Consider the following 15165-nt stretch of genomic DNA (forward strand, 5'->3'; position numbering starts at 1 on the left):
CATAATTGTCAACCTGTTAAAAGTACGGAAGTGCCCTTCAGAATGTAGTGCGATGCTCTTTTTCGCAAGGGTGCGGTTAATATCCCATATACGACAAAACTTGAATATTGATCGGGTTCTAATATCCTGCAAAGGTAAAAGTTGGGAAAAGATTATACAGCTACCTAACTTACTGCCACAAAGAGTTTACGACCGCAATAAGACAACAAATATATTAAACAAGGTTAGAAGCAATTTTATGTATTTTGTGATTTCGTATAGTCCTCTAGGATACTTACATCAAAAACAATTGAATAAATGTAATGTGAACAATAACAAATGTATATGCAGGAACCTGATCGTGATGAAAAATATCTTCTAATAACACATCCTCACATCTTGTATCATTGCACATTGTATGAAGTCGTACCAGTAATTGCACACAGATAAGATGGTTGGCCCATTCCGAGTCTTCTCCGATCATCTGAAATACAGTTATGACAGCTTGAAACAAATGTTAATATTCAAACATTGTCTACAACCGTGCTTCACAAACTTTTTTCAAATAAAATGTTTTGGGTCCTCTTTATGTTTGACAGGAATATAATTTTCATATATTTATGAAACATAAATATAAATGAAACAACCAAACAACATTGGTGTATATAGTGGCCATATGTACCTGGGGAATAGTTTTTACAGGAATCCAATTTTCATAAATTTATAAAAAATATTAAACATAAATATAACTCTCACAGTTAAATGTTATGTTTTGTGCGACATAGGTGCAAAACACAGTTCCGAAAGCCCAGGTGTAAATCAACCAAAATGTCCCATGCCAACATATAGGGTTTGAATTATTTTGCTCCATGTTTCTCAACTAGTAGCCCATACTAGTTTCAAGTGACCCAAGGGATAGGTGAAAATACATTTACTAATACAAGGAAAGTAGTAAGCTAACAAATTATTGGGCCACACAATATTTCTAAATGAAACCTGAGTGTGTTTGAGCAATGCACACCAATAATCATACCTTCTGTAAACTAAACTTATGAATATAATTTATTGCCTATTTTCCCACCTTCCACATTTCTTTAGAAATGAGTTGAAAAAATGATGACTCATTGTACAACATCATGACATGCATAGAGGACATAGGGGAAAGTACCACAACAGACACAGTTCCAGATGCCTTTCCAAATCCAGAGCGCTCTGAAACAAGTTAAAAATAATAAATTCAAACATTCAGTTGCACACAATGTGCACCCATAGAATATTCACTTTGACAAACCTGCTGATGCAGAAACAGTTTGTGAGAGAGATATCAAGTCTAGAATTGTTGAAATTGCACAAGATGAAAATTTAAACCAAAGCGGATAATGACCACCACTCCAGCATGATACAAAGAGAAGAGAGTTCAACCAACTGGGAAAACTAAGAATAAAATTGATTCAGAAATATGCAACCTTTTGTGTCTATTTAATATTCAGGAGTACTCAAAAAAACTTTTATTATAAACATACAATCTTCAGGTTGTTGTTGATTTTACCTTATATTTTCCATGTTAGTGTTATGTACGATATTAGGTGATGATTTGCCCTCAAAGTAAACAGGGAAGCAAGCGAAGTCAAGTAACAATCGGCATGACAACTCAAAGGTTTCATGCAAGATGCTCCATGATAAACTTCCATTATCTAGTGGTTGAACTGGTAACATTAAGTTACAAAATGTTAAGCAGGGAAGTTGCAAATGAAACAAAACTGCTCTCTTGTAATAGTGCATGTGCATAAAAGGGCATACATTTTTTTACCTTTGTTTTTATCTTGTGAAAGCTTGCCAGACGGAGTTTTGATATGATTGCCTGGTGGTTTGTGTGAACCCATGTCTCTCACAGCTTGAAAGGTTTCGAGTTGAGCAAGACATTTATCAATATTGGACCTTTGCATGCAAACACATTTTAAAACATAAGGGTATTATAGAGGAAACAGTGATTTACAATGCAGTACATACTGCTACTTGTATTAGGGTAAAATAGGAATGATTATCACAAGCAAATAACACACAAGTACCTGCTTCCGTTGAGAAATGTCATGACAAACATGCACAAAAAGTCGTGAAAATGATGACTACAGTCTGGTACTGAATGTTCATTGGAAATGTTTTCCAGCTTGTCTGTATTTCCATTGTGGTTGGGACTATTACCCTGCAAACAAGAGTTAATTTCAGGATATTTTGAAAAGGCAACTTGTAAGCTGAAAATTTTTTAACAAAGCATTGCACAAACTTTACCATGGTCGGAAACTCCTCTGGTTGTGATGGTTGGCAAGAATCCAACAGTTTGCTGCATGTGGTAAGTCCACAACTTATATTATGTATGCAATGATCAATTGGAGAAGTTTTGATGACAAAATCAATTACATGAAACAAAACATTGGGTAAATGGTTTCTTCGAATCTATCAAAGAGGTAACATTTAAATTTGTTAGTAATTCAGGCAAAATTTAATTTTATACTTCTGGATAGCTTTCCAAACTGACAATATTAAGGAAGAGTTGAATAAAGCCACATACATCTGGAAATGACACCAAAACTTCAGAATATACAGGCCTGAATAAGAGAAAATAAAGTGAAACAAAATTAGTGCTGTCAAACAAGCGATTTTTTTACAAACTTGTGGTTAGATTCACAAAGTGCATCACTTTCCAGCAAGGCAACAAGGTATTGCCATATATATCCTGGCTCAAACACGTCAAGAAGGAGGTTAATAGTTTTTGTTACTTCGGACAATTTGGCATTTTTTTCCAACCCTGTCTCAACCAGGCTCAGCCTTGAATAAACCACATCAAGAAGTCTAGAAAATACAATTATAAAAGACACATTCTATCAACAATTCACAACCAGTGTTTGGTTATACCTAAAAACTTCAATTAGGACATCGTCAATGATAAATTGGCCAATTTCAGCCTTGTCCAAAAGATTCACCAGGAGTTTAAGAGGGAAAAGATCATCAGCCGACACATTCTATAAAACAAAAGCAATAAAATGCAGCCTTCAAAAAACACACATCTATGGACAAGTAAAAATAACCCAAACAGCTAAAAGTTTTTTAGCACACAAATATTATTCAGTTATAACAAAAGCCGTGGCTAGTTTTTTTTAAATTTTTGCATGACAGGTTTCATGAAATGTCTGTAAGTTTATAGTCAAAACTACACAATAAAGTAACTCTACATTGCTTGTTTTCCAAGTGGTAACAATATATTGCTTCTGCTGGCTGAGAATAGATTTGCAGGCCTTTATAAGCAAGGTTTTTGAGTGCATTTCAAAATAGGACACACCATCCTGTTCAACACTAGTACTGCTGTCATGATGCTTGCTTTGATCAAATCCTAGAAATACAATTACACATTGTTTTAAATGTTCACATTGCTGTGTCAATAAACAAGGGTTCAAAATTTTTATAGTACTAGTTTAAAATTAACTAAGTTACACATTTTTAGAGAACTAATTTAAATCTTTTAAAACAAACCTAATAGCCAAGAGTATAGTCTGCGGTTTAGAGACATATCTCTGCGTAATATGCATTGTACTGCGGCCATTAGCACAGTAACACAATCTTCTTTTGGCACAGATAGTGATGAGAATGGGCAGATAAATATTAGGACATCAAATGATGCACGTTGGGTGAGAATGCTTGAATCATGAAAGCTTTCACGCAATGCTCTAACCTGTAGATAAAACAATTTTAATCATGTAATAAAAGACCACTTACCACATTTTTACCATAACATTTATATCAGAACCAATAATGTGTAATTGATTGTCAGTGGAAAGTTTTTTGTCAAAGCGCCTTAAAACAAACTGTAACGCTGGAAGTCTTGCATTGGATGAACACAAAATGCTTCTCCATATTGCACTGTAAAACTCAATATTGCCAACACTGTCACACAACTTCTTTAGAAGAGAATCAACTCTATCAAAGTATTCTGTACCCTCTTCAAGACCTTTCACATAAATAAACGAAATTAATAGCAAAATGTGCATCGGAAATATAAATTTAAGTACTATACCTGGTAAAAGCCCAACAACAATTCCATCCAGACAAATGTTCAAGGATCTTCCTAATGGAAGAATGTGTGTTTCATACAAATTTAGAAGGACCGGTCGAACTTGCATAGATGCATTGGCAAGAAGTGGGAATATTCCGGAACTAAGGAGGTACATAACAATGAGATGATCCAAACAAATATTTAAAAGGTACAAAAGTATTAAGACCAGTAGAGAAATGAATATCTTCACTTATTGGACCCAAATACAATTCCTTATGGTATGTTAGAATGTATTCATTTACTTAGTTAAAAAGTATGTAAAGCAAGAAAAGCTATTTGAGCAAACAGTGATGTGCTGTAACGACTTTTTATTGGGCTTGAAGTCAAATATTAACGTGTATAGTTACTGCCATGTATGTTTACCTGTAAATGTACAGGTCAGCTTGTAAGCGCTTTTTCTTGATAATGCTGAATATGTAGTCGTACACCTGAAGAGCTTTTAAGTGAACTCCACCAGGGAGTGCTGGATGCAAACATTGTGCCAATCGCTTGCCAACTGTCACACTTTTTGGTATTACCTTATACTTTGGATTGAGTACCTGCATAAACACAAAAAGTGATAAACTACTCCTAAACACAACATCTCCCTAAACTTAAACCCCTTACAAGTTTGTACACTGTAAAACAGAATGCAATAATACTTACCTTGTGAAGTTTACCAAGTGCAGAAATGAGATCAGCCCATTCACTAGAAGATTCAAAGTTCTTTAAAGCTTTGTCAATAACACTGATGTACTGCCGATACTTCGGATCATCCAGCAGGGAGTTATCTTGTGCTGAAAACATACCTAAACCTATTCATTGTGCACCTTTTACTACAAACAAGTTCTTTAGTCAAAAAAAACAACAGAAGCAACACCAAAAAGTTTATGTCAACCGGGATTTTTAAACAAAGTTTTCAAATTGCCATTACATTGCAGGATTTTCAACTTTAAAGTTATAAACAAAAAGCTTATTTTACACATCTCCACAATGAACAATTGTAAAAATATTCAGAATGTCATACATTTGCAAAGGGGCTTTCCCAGTTAAGTCATGCAAATCACAGATAAACACAAAACATGAGATTTTTATATTTCACTATTGTAATGTAATAACTTATTTACAAAAAAATCTTTAGTTATTTGTTGCTATTTTGTTAATTAACAAAAATGCCCATGTTTGTGAAATCCATAGTGCAAGCATTGTATTCACAATAAATTAACAAAGCGCTAGGGTTCGCCAAAGAGCCATTGATCACATGAATAACGACACCAGCGTTACTTGCCACAAGATGACTTGTTTTCAATGTTTTTCAAACTAATAACACTTCAACCAAGCATTTACAACCCAAACACGTACCGCAAAAAATGAATTCCTACTTGAATCAAGTGTCCTGTTGTATTGCAAATATCTAGTATGCGTAAAGTATTCCATGCTATCGCACCAACAAGCAAATAACTAATAAGGTTATGTATGTGATATTTTTTTCTAAAAAAAACATAGATAACGATGTACTTCAATACCCTGGTGCTGACAGATATAATGATGTTCTGTTTCAAAACCAGCACGAATTGTTCCAGACCAAGCATACGAGTTTAAGATGTTTTGCTGGTATAGGCTATATTAAGCTAAACATTATCGGTAAAAAGAATTAAATTTATTTAAAATAATTTGGTCGAAAAGAATTCTTTTGGAATGCATGTGATAGAGACACTATGATCCTACTTTTATATTGTTAAATGCATTACCTTATTCGCAAAAACGCACTGACAAATATCGAGCATTAATTTACGTCTTTTGTTGTGCTTCTGTGTAAGAAGCATATAATGATTAACAGTATACATTCAGGTCTTTCAAAACAGTTTTTTGTTCGTGTTTTTAGTCTTCAGAATCAAGAAAGAATTCTCGGATATTCCAAGATGAAGTTGACATTTGCTTTGTTCAGCTGTCGCGTACTTCGCTGGATCAATGTCTTTGAGGTGAACCGAAAAATAACAAAAGTTTCTTATCGATATATCGTCTGCAGATCGAAGTATTGTTGTAATCGGTAGCTTTTAGTATCCCTGGAAACAGCAAAACTCGCAAAACGGCGGGCTTTGAAATTTTGTTTAAGCGTATAGAAAGTCCTTTAAAACACGTTCATTACATGTTTGAAGTGGATGAAGAGCAACTACTTGACTTACTTGAAAAACTCACCATAATGGAGATAGCTCCAACATGCTGGTAAGGACAGCTCATCCTCGACATAAAAAGTCACCCTTGCTTGAAGAGAAACATTTTGTAAACTTCGTTGCAGGGATTGTTTGACCACGCGTGTTTCAAGCTGACCGTCTCATTCTTTTCTATCGTGCTTGTGGGGTAACACCTCATAATTTTGTGATTTGCAGACAGTTAGATCTATCGGGTCATTTATAAGTTATTTATAGACTTCTAACGAGAACTGGCATCCTTAAATGCGTCAATGTTGACATCAGATGTTGCTGTGAAGTGGTTGGAAACAGTGTGATGATCCGACTACTTGCTCTTGACGGACCCTTGTTTGACACTCGTCGGCTGCAATAAGAAAGCGTTTGGTGGATTACGCATCTCTCGCCACCGAAATAGCCGAGCACTTCTCGTTGTTTGCGGTCGAGCTGACGAGGGTAGCTCAATATTCGCGAGTTCGAAACTGGGCTACATAAAAACAGACAAATTTAATGATACCTGAAAAAAAATGTTGGGAGTCTCGCAAAATTCACGAAGATTTGTCGGACGAATTATTATGCGGCGTGCTTGTTACTTACTTTTTGTGTATCAAGTTTTGAGAACAAAGCTCTTGTTTGTCAGTGCCAGATACTCGACAGACGAATTTTCAAGGTGGGTGTTTTGCATGTTCTTTATGGTTTTTAGATTGTAAAGGCGATATGTTCAGACATAGAAGATCACTGCCTACTCCTGAAGAGGCGCAAATTGTTCTAGATGCACATAACGAAGTAAGGGCCGGTATTGGCGATGAAGGAGATGAACCTTTTCCCGCAAACATGAAATACATGGTACTGACTTTAAAATATAAAAAATTAAAATAAATGTTATGTTGATGGTTTCACCAGAACTTTAACATTCGGATTAACTTGCATATGTTTACAGACCTGGGACGATGGAATAGCTGTTAACGCCCTCGCATACGCCAAAAAGTGTGACTTTGTTCACAGTGCGGTCGACTCGCGAAAAACACCAAACTTTCAAGTAAGTATTAGCAGTTGCGATTGTATCATATTGCTTATGAAGACATTTTAAGAAAACAGCCATAAACCCTGGTGAAATCATAAGATTCCTGACCTTCTGCATTTGTAACTACTTTTTATTAATTACGAGTTAAAAACTTGCATCAGGTAGAACTATACGATTTGTTTTCAAAAAATTAAGAAACTATGTGTTGAATTACAACTTGACTGCGAAATGATTTTTATCTGTGACTGAAAAAATCTAAGAAATAAATATAGTTATATTGCGGTCGAGATGAAGAGGGTTTGCTGACTACATTTGTTGAATCAAAACGTAAAACAATTGAGTAAATACTTCTCCAAAAATTGTTTTACACTTATAATGATTCTAATACAACGTTTTGAGGAAAATCATTAAGAAATGCAAATTTGTTGGTGAAGTTTTGTTCCGCCATTCGCGGAATTTTCTGCCCATCAATCAAGGTTTAGCGCACCGCGCCGATGTTGATGTACAAACACAACTGTTGCGTGATATTTATGCTTGCACTAAACACCAAACTATGACGTGCAAAACGGATTTATCAGCGGTGATCTTAGTATGCCAAGCACCGCATCTAATGTGATATGCCAAACAATTTCTGTTTGTTTCAGGGATACAATGGCGAAAACTTATGGGGCGGCAGCGGTGATGAACTGGTCCTAGATTTTGACCCTGTAAGAGCAGTGATGGTTTGGTTCAACGAGTACGAATATTATGAGTTTTACAATCACACTTGCGTGCCGGGAAAGAAATGTGGACACTATACACAGGTATTACAAATAAACTGTATCCACTTCTACATATTAATAAAGCAAGTTGGTGATAAAGGTGGTCTGGGCTGACTCGTACAAACTTGGATGTGCTTGGACAATTTGTCCAAAATTGCTTGCGTATGGAACGTATCTGCCAAACGCCATGTACATGGTGTGTCAGTATGCACCAGGGTAAGTGTCAAACTACTCCCACAAGAAATATAATTTTCTTCTTTCAAAAGATGAGAGTTTTTTTAGAGGAAACATCCCAGATGAAAAGTTGTACAAAGTTGGTGAAAGGTGTTCGATGTGCGATGAAGGCGATACGTGCCCTAACCAAACTTTATGTCGTAAGCAAAAAACGTCAATAACCATGGTTTGAATGTTTAACTATTTTTTTCCTTTTTTAGACAACCCAGCCAGAGACGTGATCATACCCTTGGAAAGCACAAGTGGTAATGCTTGGTGTTGTATGATTAAGATTTGTTGTATTAGCATTTATACAACGTTGGTTTGATTAAGACGCAACTGCGGGGATCGTCGTAGCGGTCCTATTGTTTCTCACTGCGGTTTTTGGGAGTCTGTATTTTGTGTTCGTGAAGTACCAGCTTCATACACGCCTTCTTCCTCTGGGCTGCCGAAGAAACAGAAGAGTTTCTTCTGCTGTAAATCTGTAAGCATGTGCAAAGCTCGTTGAGAAAAAAATCGTTTACGGCCTTTTTCTTCAGAAAAGAGAGCGAAAACTCATCAGAGAACAATAACGGAAACAAACGAAATGACAACCCGACTAATGATCTCGTGTCTTCCACAAAGTTGAAAAGCGGAAATTCTCCCGATTAAAGCAAAATATTGTTCAGTTTTATTTTTTCGACGATTTTAGACTTTTTCGGCCTAATTGAGTCAACCTGCAGTACAAATACCTTATAAATTGCTTGCATGTAGTTAACGGGGGAAAAATGCTTCTCTTACTAAAAAATTTTGTCCAGCTGGGATTTATATAGGTTTCATGAGAACAAACAAACAAACAAACAATGACAAAAAATTTCGCACTGTTTTTCAATCATCAACAAGTTGGACTGAACAAGGAAAATGCACACAGTCAACGATTAACGTGAATGCATGTTTTTTGAGGAACTGTTTTCATGATTTTTGTCTTTCGCCTGTATTAAGAATATCATCTTGAAGTTTTATAAAAGCTTTCTGTGCCACAAGTTTCCTTGAAACATTATCTCATTGAATTAGACAAAATTAAAATTTGACTTTAAAATACAGAATTTATTGTCTGAATGTGCTGCTTAATTGTTTCCAATTTAAGGCATACAATTACTTTACTTACAACCAATGACATACCGCATGTTAGGAACCACTATTCTAAACATAGCAGTGTAATTGTCTGGTTTGGCCGTAACAATACTAATTGCCACCTTTAGTCGCTCAACAAGTGATTTTGAAATTAACTAGGATTATACGAAGGAATGCTATACATAGAACCGAAGGCTCTTAACGCTTTTATGGGAAAGCAACATAAAATATCCTTTCACTTACTTTGAAACACTGACCTCTAGGTGCCGCTACACTAACAATCGCTTATATTATAACAATACAGTAACAAGCTTACGTAGATTTTGTTTCACGCTGCACAAAAAGATTGTTTGATCATTTCGAAACGTGTTTAGGGAGCTATTTTTATATACCTATTCAGCGCAATACGTTTGGTAGCAGTGGAAAGTACAGCTGCCCCAGAGATAAAATATGCCCAACTAGGAATGGTAGCAAAACATACAAAGTCGAAGGTTATGCAACGTGCTGATGTTGTCAGTAGGTTGGTTCGTTACATAAAGTTTGCCAACCTGAAAAGGAAACCGGATGACTAATGTATTTGGCCAATTATCATTTTGTATGCGGTGTGTGGTAAAATAACTAAGTTATCTGATGTGTGGTTTGTTCCCGTGCATGATTTTCCTCTCCTAAACTGGTAGGGAAGTGCTGGGTTCTGCATAAATTTGTTGTTGTAAGTCGCTTCAGTGTTGATACAATACCTGCAGTTTTCAGGGGATTGACGTGAGTGAAGAACAGGCATATGGATAAAATCTGTAACCGAACTATCAGGTCTGTGAATCTAATCAACTTGATTCACTACATGCAATAATGTCTTTTGATATTTTTCTTGAGAAAAATTGCCGTTACGCTTGCTTTAGTTTATTGGCAATGTATTTGTGTTTCGTTTTCAACAGTTACATAACAATGGTTAATAAAGAAACATACATGAAAACCGATAAGAAATAATTTTTTTATAAAACCTACGTTTAATCCTCTTGCTGTGTAATACCGAGGTTTCAATTCTGCCCAGATAATTTGTTTTCTACAACCAATATTTTTAATCTTGCCATAGTCCTTGACCAAAATTTGTTCTGCCTTTTTATGTTTATATGAAGAAGTGTTTTGCATTTGCAAAAGAAATATGTGATTTACCCGTTACTGTTATTTTGTGTTAACATACTAGCTTCTTTTTTTGCTGTTTTATGTTTGCAACGTTTAGATTCCAGCAGTTTGGACGAAATTCGTTTTGAGGGTAAATTGCGAACCAGTCATTTCTGAAGCTTGGCAAAAATTTTTCTTGGAAAGTAAACAGTGCGTAAATCTTTGAAACACAAAGGTTTATTTCTGAAAATGTAACAAACAAATAAACAAACTGACACTGAATATATAACAGTGGTATACTGTGTCGCAGAGACACCTACACGCAACATAACAAATTAACGTATTAGCGTCACAATTTGTTGACATGTCAACATCGGTTAAGCGGCAAGATTGAGACAATCTTTGGCCTTGCGGCCCTGTGAGCTTTCTGTAGAAATACGGTGCAATAAATAAAGGGGAAGGATAGAAAACCTCTCGGCGAAAGACGTCCGTTGTAAAAAAGACAATAACACACCAACGTGTTAAAACACATAACGAATTTTGTGTGCAAAATGCGCAACAAAGACATGGAACCAGATGATTGGAGTGAGAGTGTACGAACATCCACAAGACGAGTGCAATAGGGTCGCCAGCGCAGCATAAATAAACCAGAAATATCATCCTACAAACTGACATAATTTATAAATAAAACGACAAAAATTACGACAAAAATCTGCGTCAAATCAAGAGCTTCTCACTGTTGCTTGTGGATCACTCCTACATTTTTGGTTCACTAAACCTGTCACTACAAACATGTTTGAGAGCATGTTCCGCGAGGACACGTATTGTCCCATTGTAAAATCTCGGTTTGTTGTACACGTCGTAATTCGGTAGTGATGGTTGATTCTGTTCATCTGAAAACGAAAGAAACTTTATAAAAAAAATCATCGCAACGCTAATCTGATTAACGCTACAGGAACAGTTTAAGGCGAAGAAAGGTTGTCGAAACACGTGGATAATAAAGAATTTGCTTACTTCTTGCTGAACAAGCGTGATCATGGATTTTAGTGCAGCTTTTACGTCGCTAGTGTGCGTTTTGAACAAGTGAGGAGCATGATGTGTGATGTAGCACTCCATTGCAACATATTCTCGGTAAGCATGTGAGCAAACTTCACCCCACGAACGATGAACTATCTCGGCTGCCCCTCGCTTTCGTGGTGTTCGATTGTAGATACGTCTCTGTCGGATGAAAAAGGACAAATTACTTTCCTGATAAATCGTCGTTTCAGTGATGTTGGTGACAAACTTACCGCTTCTATTTGAGCGAATTTGTGCATTTGAGAAAGGTTGGCTACAAAATCTTCGCAGGTCCTTGTCTCGTCGTGGCGTTGTGGAAGGTGAGTTCGTGTTTGGAACAATGTATGGTGGAAGTTAAAGCTGCGCGGGGTCCTGCGCAACAGCTCCAAGTTGTTTCCATCGCCAGCTCGGTGTGTAGTAGATGTGGAGAAAAGCGACCGAAGAACTGGTGAGGGTAATCCAGACGGATATGCTTCGACTGATGCGATATGTAACGTCAGCAACAAGCAAGCTGCAAAAGAATAGGTGTGAATAAATGTTTTTTTCAGAGGGCATGTCGCAATTTCAACTAACTTTGCACAGTTTCATACTGCACGTGCCATCGCTGCGAAATATTGGCGCCAGCAATATTGTGCTGGGAGTGCGCTGCTGCATTAAGCCGCTTTGGCGTTGTAAGTTTGCTTGCATTAAATACTAATTCGAAGTTGCTCAAACAGTTCGTAACCTCTTTGTTATGTAACTGTTGGTCTGAGGAGCGTGCGTGAAGGTTTTAGGTAAGCGAATGTCGCTTTAATAAGTTGAGTCACGATTGTAGGATTATATGCTGAGAGGTTCGTTTATCTTCTGACAGTGTTTCCAACAGTGGTCACGGACGTCAAGACCTCATATGTCATAACTATTTAAATCCTTAAGTAATAACCCAATTTGGGTTTGCGCGAACCTCCGCACGATATTACACGACCACCGGGTCGGGCGCCCTGGGTTTAGTTCTTGGAATTAACGACTCAGATATGTAAAATGTTACAGGTAGCGGTTTGACCTTTGTCACGACAAGGAACAAGGCACAAGTCCTCCTGCGCACAGTAAAATATGTTTTATTTCACAATAGTTTGCCTACCTATTTTGAAGAATGAAGGTGTACATCTTGAAATGTTTTGGTATTTGCAACGACACAGAATTATCGTTTCAAACACTTGGTTTTTGCTCCTTCCGCTTTCACAGTGTTCAGATCTCCGGAATGCAAGGTTAGAATCATCCCAATTTCGGTTTCGGCGCTGTCCACACTTTTTGCAGAGACGGCTGCGTCCATGCATGTCCATGTTACTTTCTTGTGATACTGGACACGTTGCAGCATCATGTATACACGATGCCGACATTGCACTAGGAATTTCCATTGCTTTCGATTAACTTGGTTCGGCCGTATCTTTTAAATTACAAAGTCATAAAACGTAACCTGCAAAACGCAAAGAATACATTTTAGTGAGATGGCGTATCATCATTCTTTGGCAACATTTCTCTCCCGGAAAATAACATATTGCTACAAACTCCAGCTCAATTCTTGTCGGTTTCATTATTGCCGCGCTGCGTTTATGTCTCTGGAAAAGACCGAATCATCCCTTTTATATTAGCAAAAAAGGGAGCCGCCAGGTTGTTTGCGAGGTTACGATACTTCACGCGCCTTTCGAAGTTACATAACTCTTGCCCTGTAGCTAAATAGCGAATCCAGCATTTTTTGACGTACAATGCGCCACCGAGTGCGGTGACCAGACAAGCGCGGGCTTTGGAAGTCACCGTACGCACTGCCTGTCATGATCTCGTCTACCCTCTCTCTCCGCAATCACGAACAGTGACAAGAATTTATACGCGAATGGGACTTTCGCGCATCATCATTTTTTTCTAGTTGTCTTTCAAATCGATTGCGTGGACTTTTGTCAGCAGAGATTAAACTATATTTAAATGGCACGTGCCGGTTGGTTGCCCAATACGTTACTGTTTTATTTTTACATACATCGCGTTGTTCATTGCACCGAGCACCATCGTATAATCTTGAACCACAGAAAAGCGTGATAATAAGTTGGTAGAAACACCGATGGAAAGTATATTTGTGCTGCATATTAAACCACCGCGAATTTGTCACACTTACGCAACGCGTCGTGAAAATTTGACGGAATGCCTCAGATCACTGATGATTATCATTCAACTCTGCACATGCTTCTCTGTTTGGAAGTGCTCTAGCTAACCGCCGCATGAAATGTTCACAGTTAATTACCCAGCGTGGTTTCTAAGCAGCAAAACAGAACCGCCTATTTGTCGATATGTACAGCTTAGATTTAGATCGCGACGCGTCGAATTTTACCACTTTGTGACGCCCTTTCTTTGTAGCCGCAATCCAATCTCCCATAACTTTTCTTCAGATTTGCAATCTTTCGTGCTGTCTAATTGGCTTTGGCATTTTTCCGGAATGCGCTGCATCACAACAACAAGTCATATGCGCTATGTCGTGCCTGGTATTTGCAACAGCTCTTTTTTCTATGCAGCCGCTGTACGTCACAAAAAATACATATCTGTTTGTAAACAAGGCATGGTCACACGTTGCCGCATAAACAAAACGCCAGAATTGCTTGTTGAAATGTTTCCTTTGTCAGCGGTGTTGCCCGCTGGCGTGCTGATTGCGTGTTCAAGAATTAAGTGAACGCCAATGTGGTGTTTGGAAGCGAATCTACCATTTTTCTAGGTTAATTTCTAGCAGGAATTCGAAACGTTTCAAAGTTTACAAACTCACTTTCCGATGAATGAACCGTTCCAAATTGTCAACAAAAGTTGGGGAGAACTTGGTGGTTCGCGAGGTCACAACCCCGTGCATAATATTATGCTGTCAAGCTGTAGCCATGCGAAAACAAACAGTAACTTTCCGAAAGCTAACCGACAACCGAAGTTGGCAACCTTTCTTAAAACCTGTTCTGAGAAATTTTGCTGCCTTATCTTACGTTCAGAGCATCAACACATTTATCAGATAATGGAATTCACGCCTAGTTGCCTCCGAAAATGCAACCATGGCATTTAAACAAACTTTAAACCAATTGCGATAGAACTTTCTGTGTCGAATTTGCTTAAGCTATCCTTATGTAGGCGAAGCTGTGGCGGAAGATTAACATTGCGATAACAACAGCTTTTAAGATAAAGTCAATACAGTCAGTTTGCAAATAAGTGAAATAGGCGGAAACACCCATTTCCTAACGCTGTTAGGTAACTTCATGTCAATGCACTCGCGGTTAAGGTTGTAGATTGTCAAATTTTGTTACTTGCAACGAAACTGGTATATCGCAGTGTATGATATTATACTATTGTTCCCACGTGGTTATAAAGTCGGAGATATACTGTTGTTTTTCTGTTGTGGGTCCATTTGCGTCGTAATGTGAAAGTCGTGTAGTGGAAGAAAGTAGATTTAATGATTTAATGCGTTACATATTTCTCATAACAATTGTCAGCTGGTCAAAACATCGGTATTAATTTCAAAGTAAAACGGAAATACTGGGTCGTGACCGGGTGGTAGCTCAGGCCGCCGCCTTAAACAAGATATCTGTCATAGAACAAGAATTGGGTTAGGCATCTGTTAACGTAAGT

General features: G+C 37.4%; 3 protein-coding genes across 5 annotated transcripts in view; 1 reads left to right on the forward strand and 2 right to left on the reverse strand.

The window, feature by feature from the left end:
- The window catches only part of LOC145899632 (protein DOP1A-like), a 33497-nt gene extending 28600 nt beyond the window's left edge, over nucleotides 1-4897 (reverse strand). For 2 of the 3 annotated variants that reach the window (XM_082988514.1, XM_082988515.1), the window contains exons 1-17: nucleotides 4733-4897; nucleotides 4451-4626; nucleotides 4049-4188; nucleotides 3762-3982; nucleotides 3508-3706; nucleotides 3210-3367; nucleotides 2893-2999; nucleotides 2650-2829; nucleotides 2492-2585; nucleotides 2269-2433; nucleotides 2049-2182; nucleotides 1790-1917; nucleotides 1529-1685; nucleotides 1271-1413; nucleotides 1061-1191; nucleotides 335-463; nucleotides 14-126 (exon numbers count right to left, since the gene is read on the reverse strand). In XM_082988514.1, coding sequence (XP_082844640.1) covers nucleotides 14-126; nucleotides 335-463; nucleotides 1061-1191; nucleotides 1271-1413; nucleotides 1529-1685; nucleotides 1790-1917; nucleotides 2049-2182; nucleotides 2269-2433; nucleotides 2492-2585; nucleotides 2650-2829; nucleotides 2893-2999; nucleotides 3210-3367; nucleotides 3508-3706; nucleotides 3762-3982; nucleotides 4049-4188; nucleotides 4451-4626; nucleotides 4733-4873 — 2516 coding nt within the window. In that variant the 5' untranslated portion in view covers nucleotides 4874-4897. The remainder of the gene's footprint in view (nucleotides 1-13; nucleotides 127-334; nucleotides 464-1060; nucleotides 1192-1270; nucleotides 1414-1528; nucleotides 1686-1789; nucleotides 1918-2048; nucleotides 2183-2268; nucleotides 2434-2491; nucleotides 2586-2649; nucleotides 2830-2892; nucleotides 3000-3209; nucleotides 3368-3507; nucleotides 3707-3761; nucleotides 3983-4048; nucleotides 4189-4450; nucleotides 4627-4732) is intronic. The other variant, XM_082988513.1, reaches the window with a different exon arrangement.
- A 2075-nt stretch (nucleotides 4898-6972) lies between these two features.
- On the forward strand, nucleotides 6973-8904 carry LOC145898133 (GLIPR1-like protein 1). The gene is made up of 8 exons (XM_082986566.1): nucleotides 6973-7101; nucleotides 7196-7294; nucleotides 7924-8082; nucleotides 8141-8256; nucleotides 8323-8414; nucleotides 8475-8519; nucleotides 8587-8737; nucleotides 8793-8904. The coding sequence occupies exons 1-8, from the start codon at nucleotides 6973-6975 to the stop codon at nucleotides 8902-8904; spliced, it is 903 nt and encodes a 300-aa protein (XP_082842692.1).
- A 1890-nt stretch (nucleotides 8905-10794) lies between these two features.
- Nucleotides 10795-12990, reverse strand: LOC145899180 (uncharacterized). Its single transcript, XM_082987909.1, has 4 exons — nucleotides 12659-12990; nucleotides 11775-12052; nucleotides 11500-11703; nucleotides 10795-11378 (listed from the first exon to the last, which is right to left on the reverse strand). The coding sequence occupies exons 1-4, from the start codon at nucleotides 12933-12935 to the stop codon at nucleotides 11208-11210; spliced, it is 930 nt and encodes a 309-aa protein (XP_082844035.1). The 5' UTR covers nucleotides 12936-12990; the 3' UTR covers nucleotides 10795-11207.
- Nucleotides 12991-15165: the final 2175 nt, after the last annotated feature.

Source organism: Ascidia mentula, chromosome 4 (genome assembly GCF_947561715.1).
Source record: "Ascidia mentula chromosome 4, kaAscMent1.1, whole genome shotgun sequence".
NCBI classification, from domain to species: Eukaryota; Metazoa; Chordata; class Ascidiacea; order Phlebobranchia; family Ascidiidae; genus Ascidia; species Ascidia mentula.

What these genes read in the sequence shown, in the direction of transcription:
- LOC145898133 (XM_082986566.1), top strand. Translation starts at nt 6,973, where the DNA reads ATGTTCAGACATAGAAGATCACTGCCTACTCCTGAAGAGGCGCAAATT. An exon ending in CCCTAACCAAACTTTATGTC is followed by an intron (nt 8,415 to 8,474) that starts GTAAGCAAAAAA and finishes TTCCTTTTTTAG; the next exon opens with ACAACCCAGCCAGAGACGTG. An exon ending in ACCCTTGGAAAGCACAAGTG is followed by an intron (nt 8,520 to 8,586) that starts GTAATGCTTGGT and finishes GGTTTGATTAAG; the next exon opens with ACGCAACTGCGGGGATCGTC.
- LOC145899180 (XM_082987909.1), bottom strand. Translation starts at nt 12,935, where the DNA reads ATGGAAATTCCTAGTGCAATGTCGGCATCGTGTATACATGATGCTGCA. An exon ending in ACCTTCATTCTTCAAAATAG is followed by an intron (nt 12,053 to 12,658) that starts GTAGGCAAACTA and finishes ATTCTTTTGCAG; the next exon opens with CTTGCTTGTTGCTGACGTTA. An exon ending in AATTCGCTCAAATAGAAGCG is followed by an intron (nt 11,704 to 11,774) that starts GTAAGTTTGTCA and finishes TTCATCCGACAG; the next exon opens with AGACGTATCTACAATCGAAC.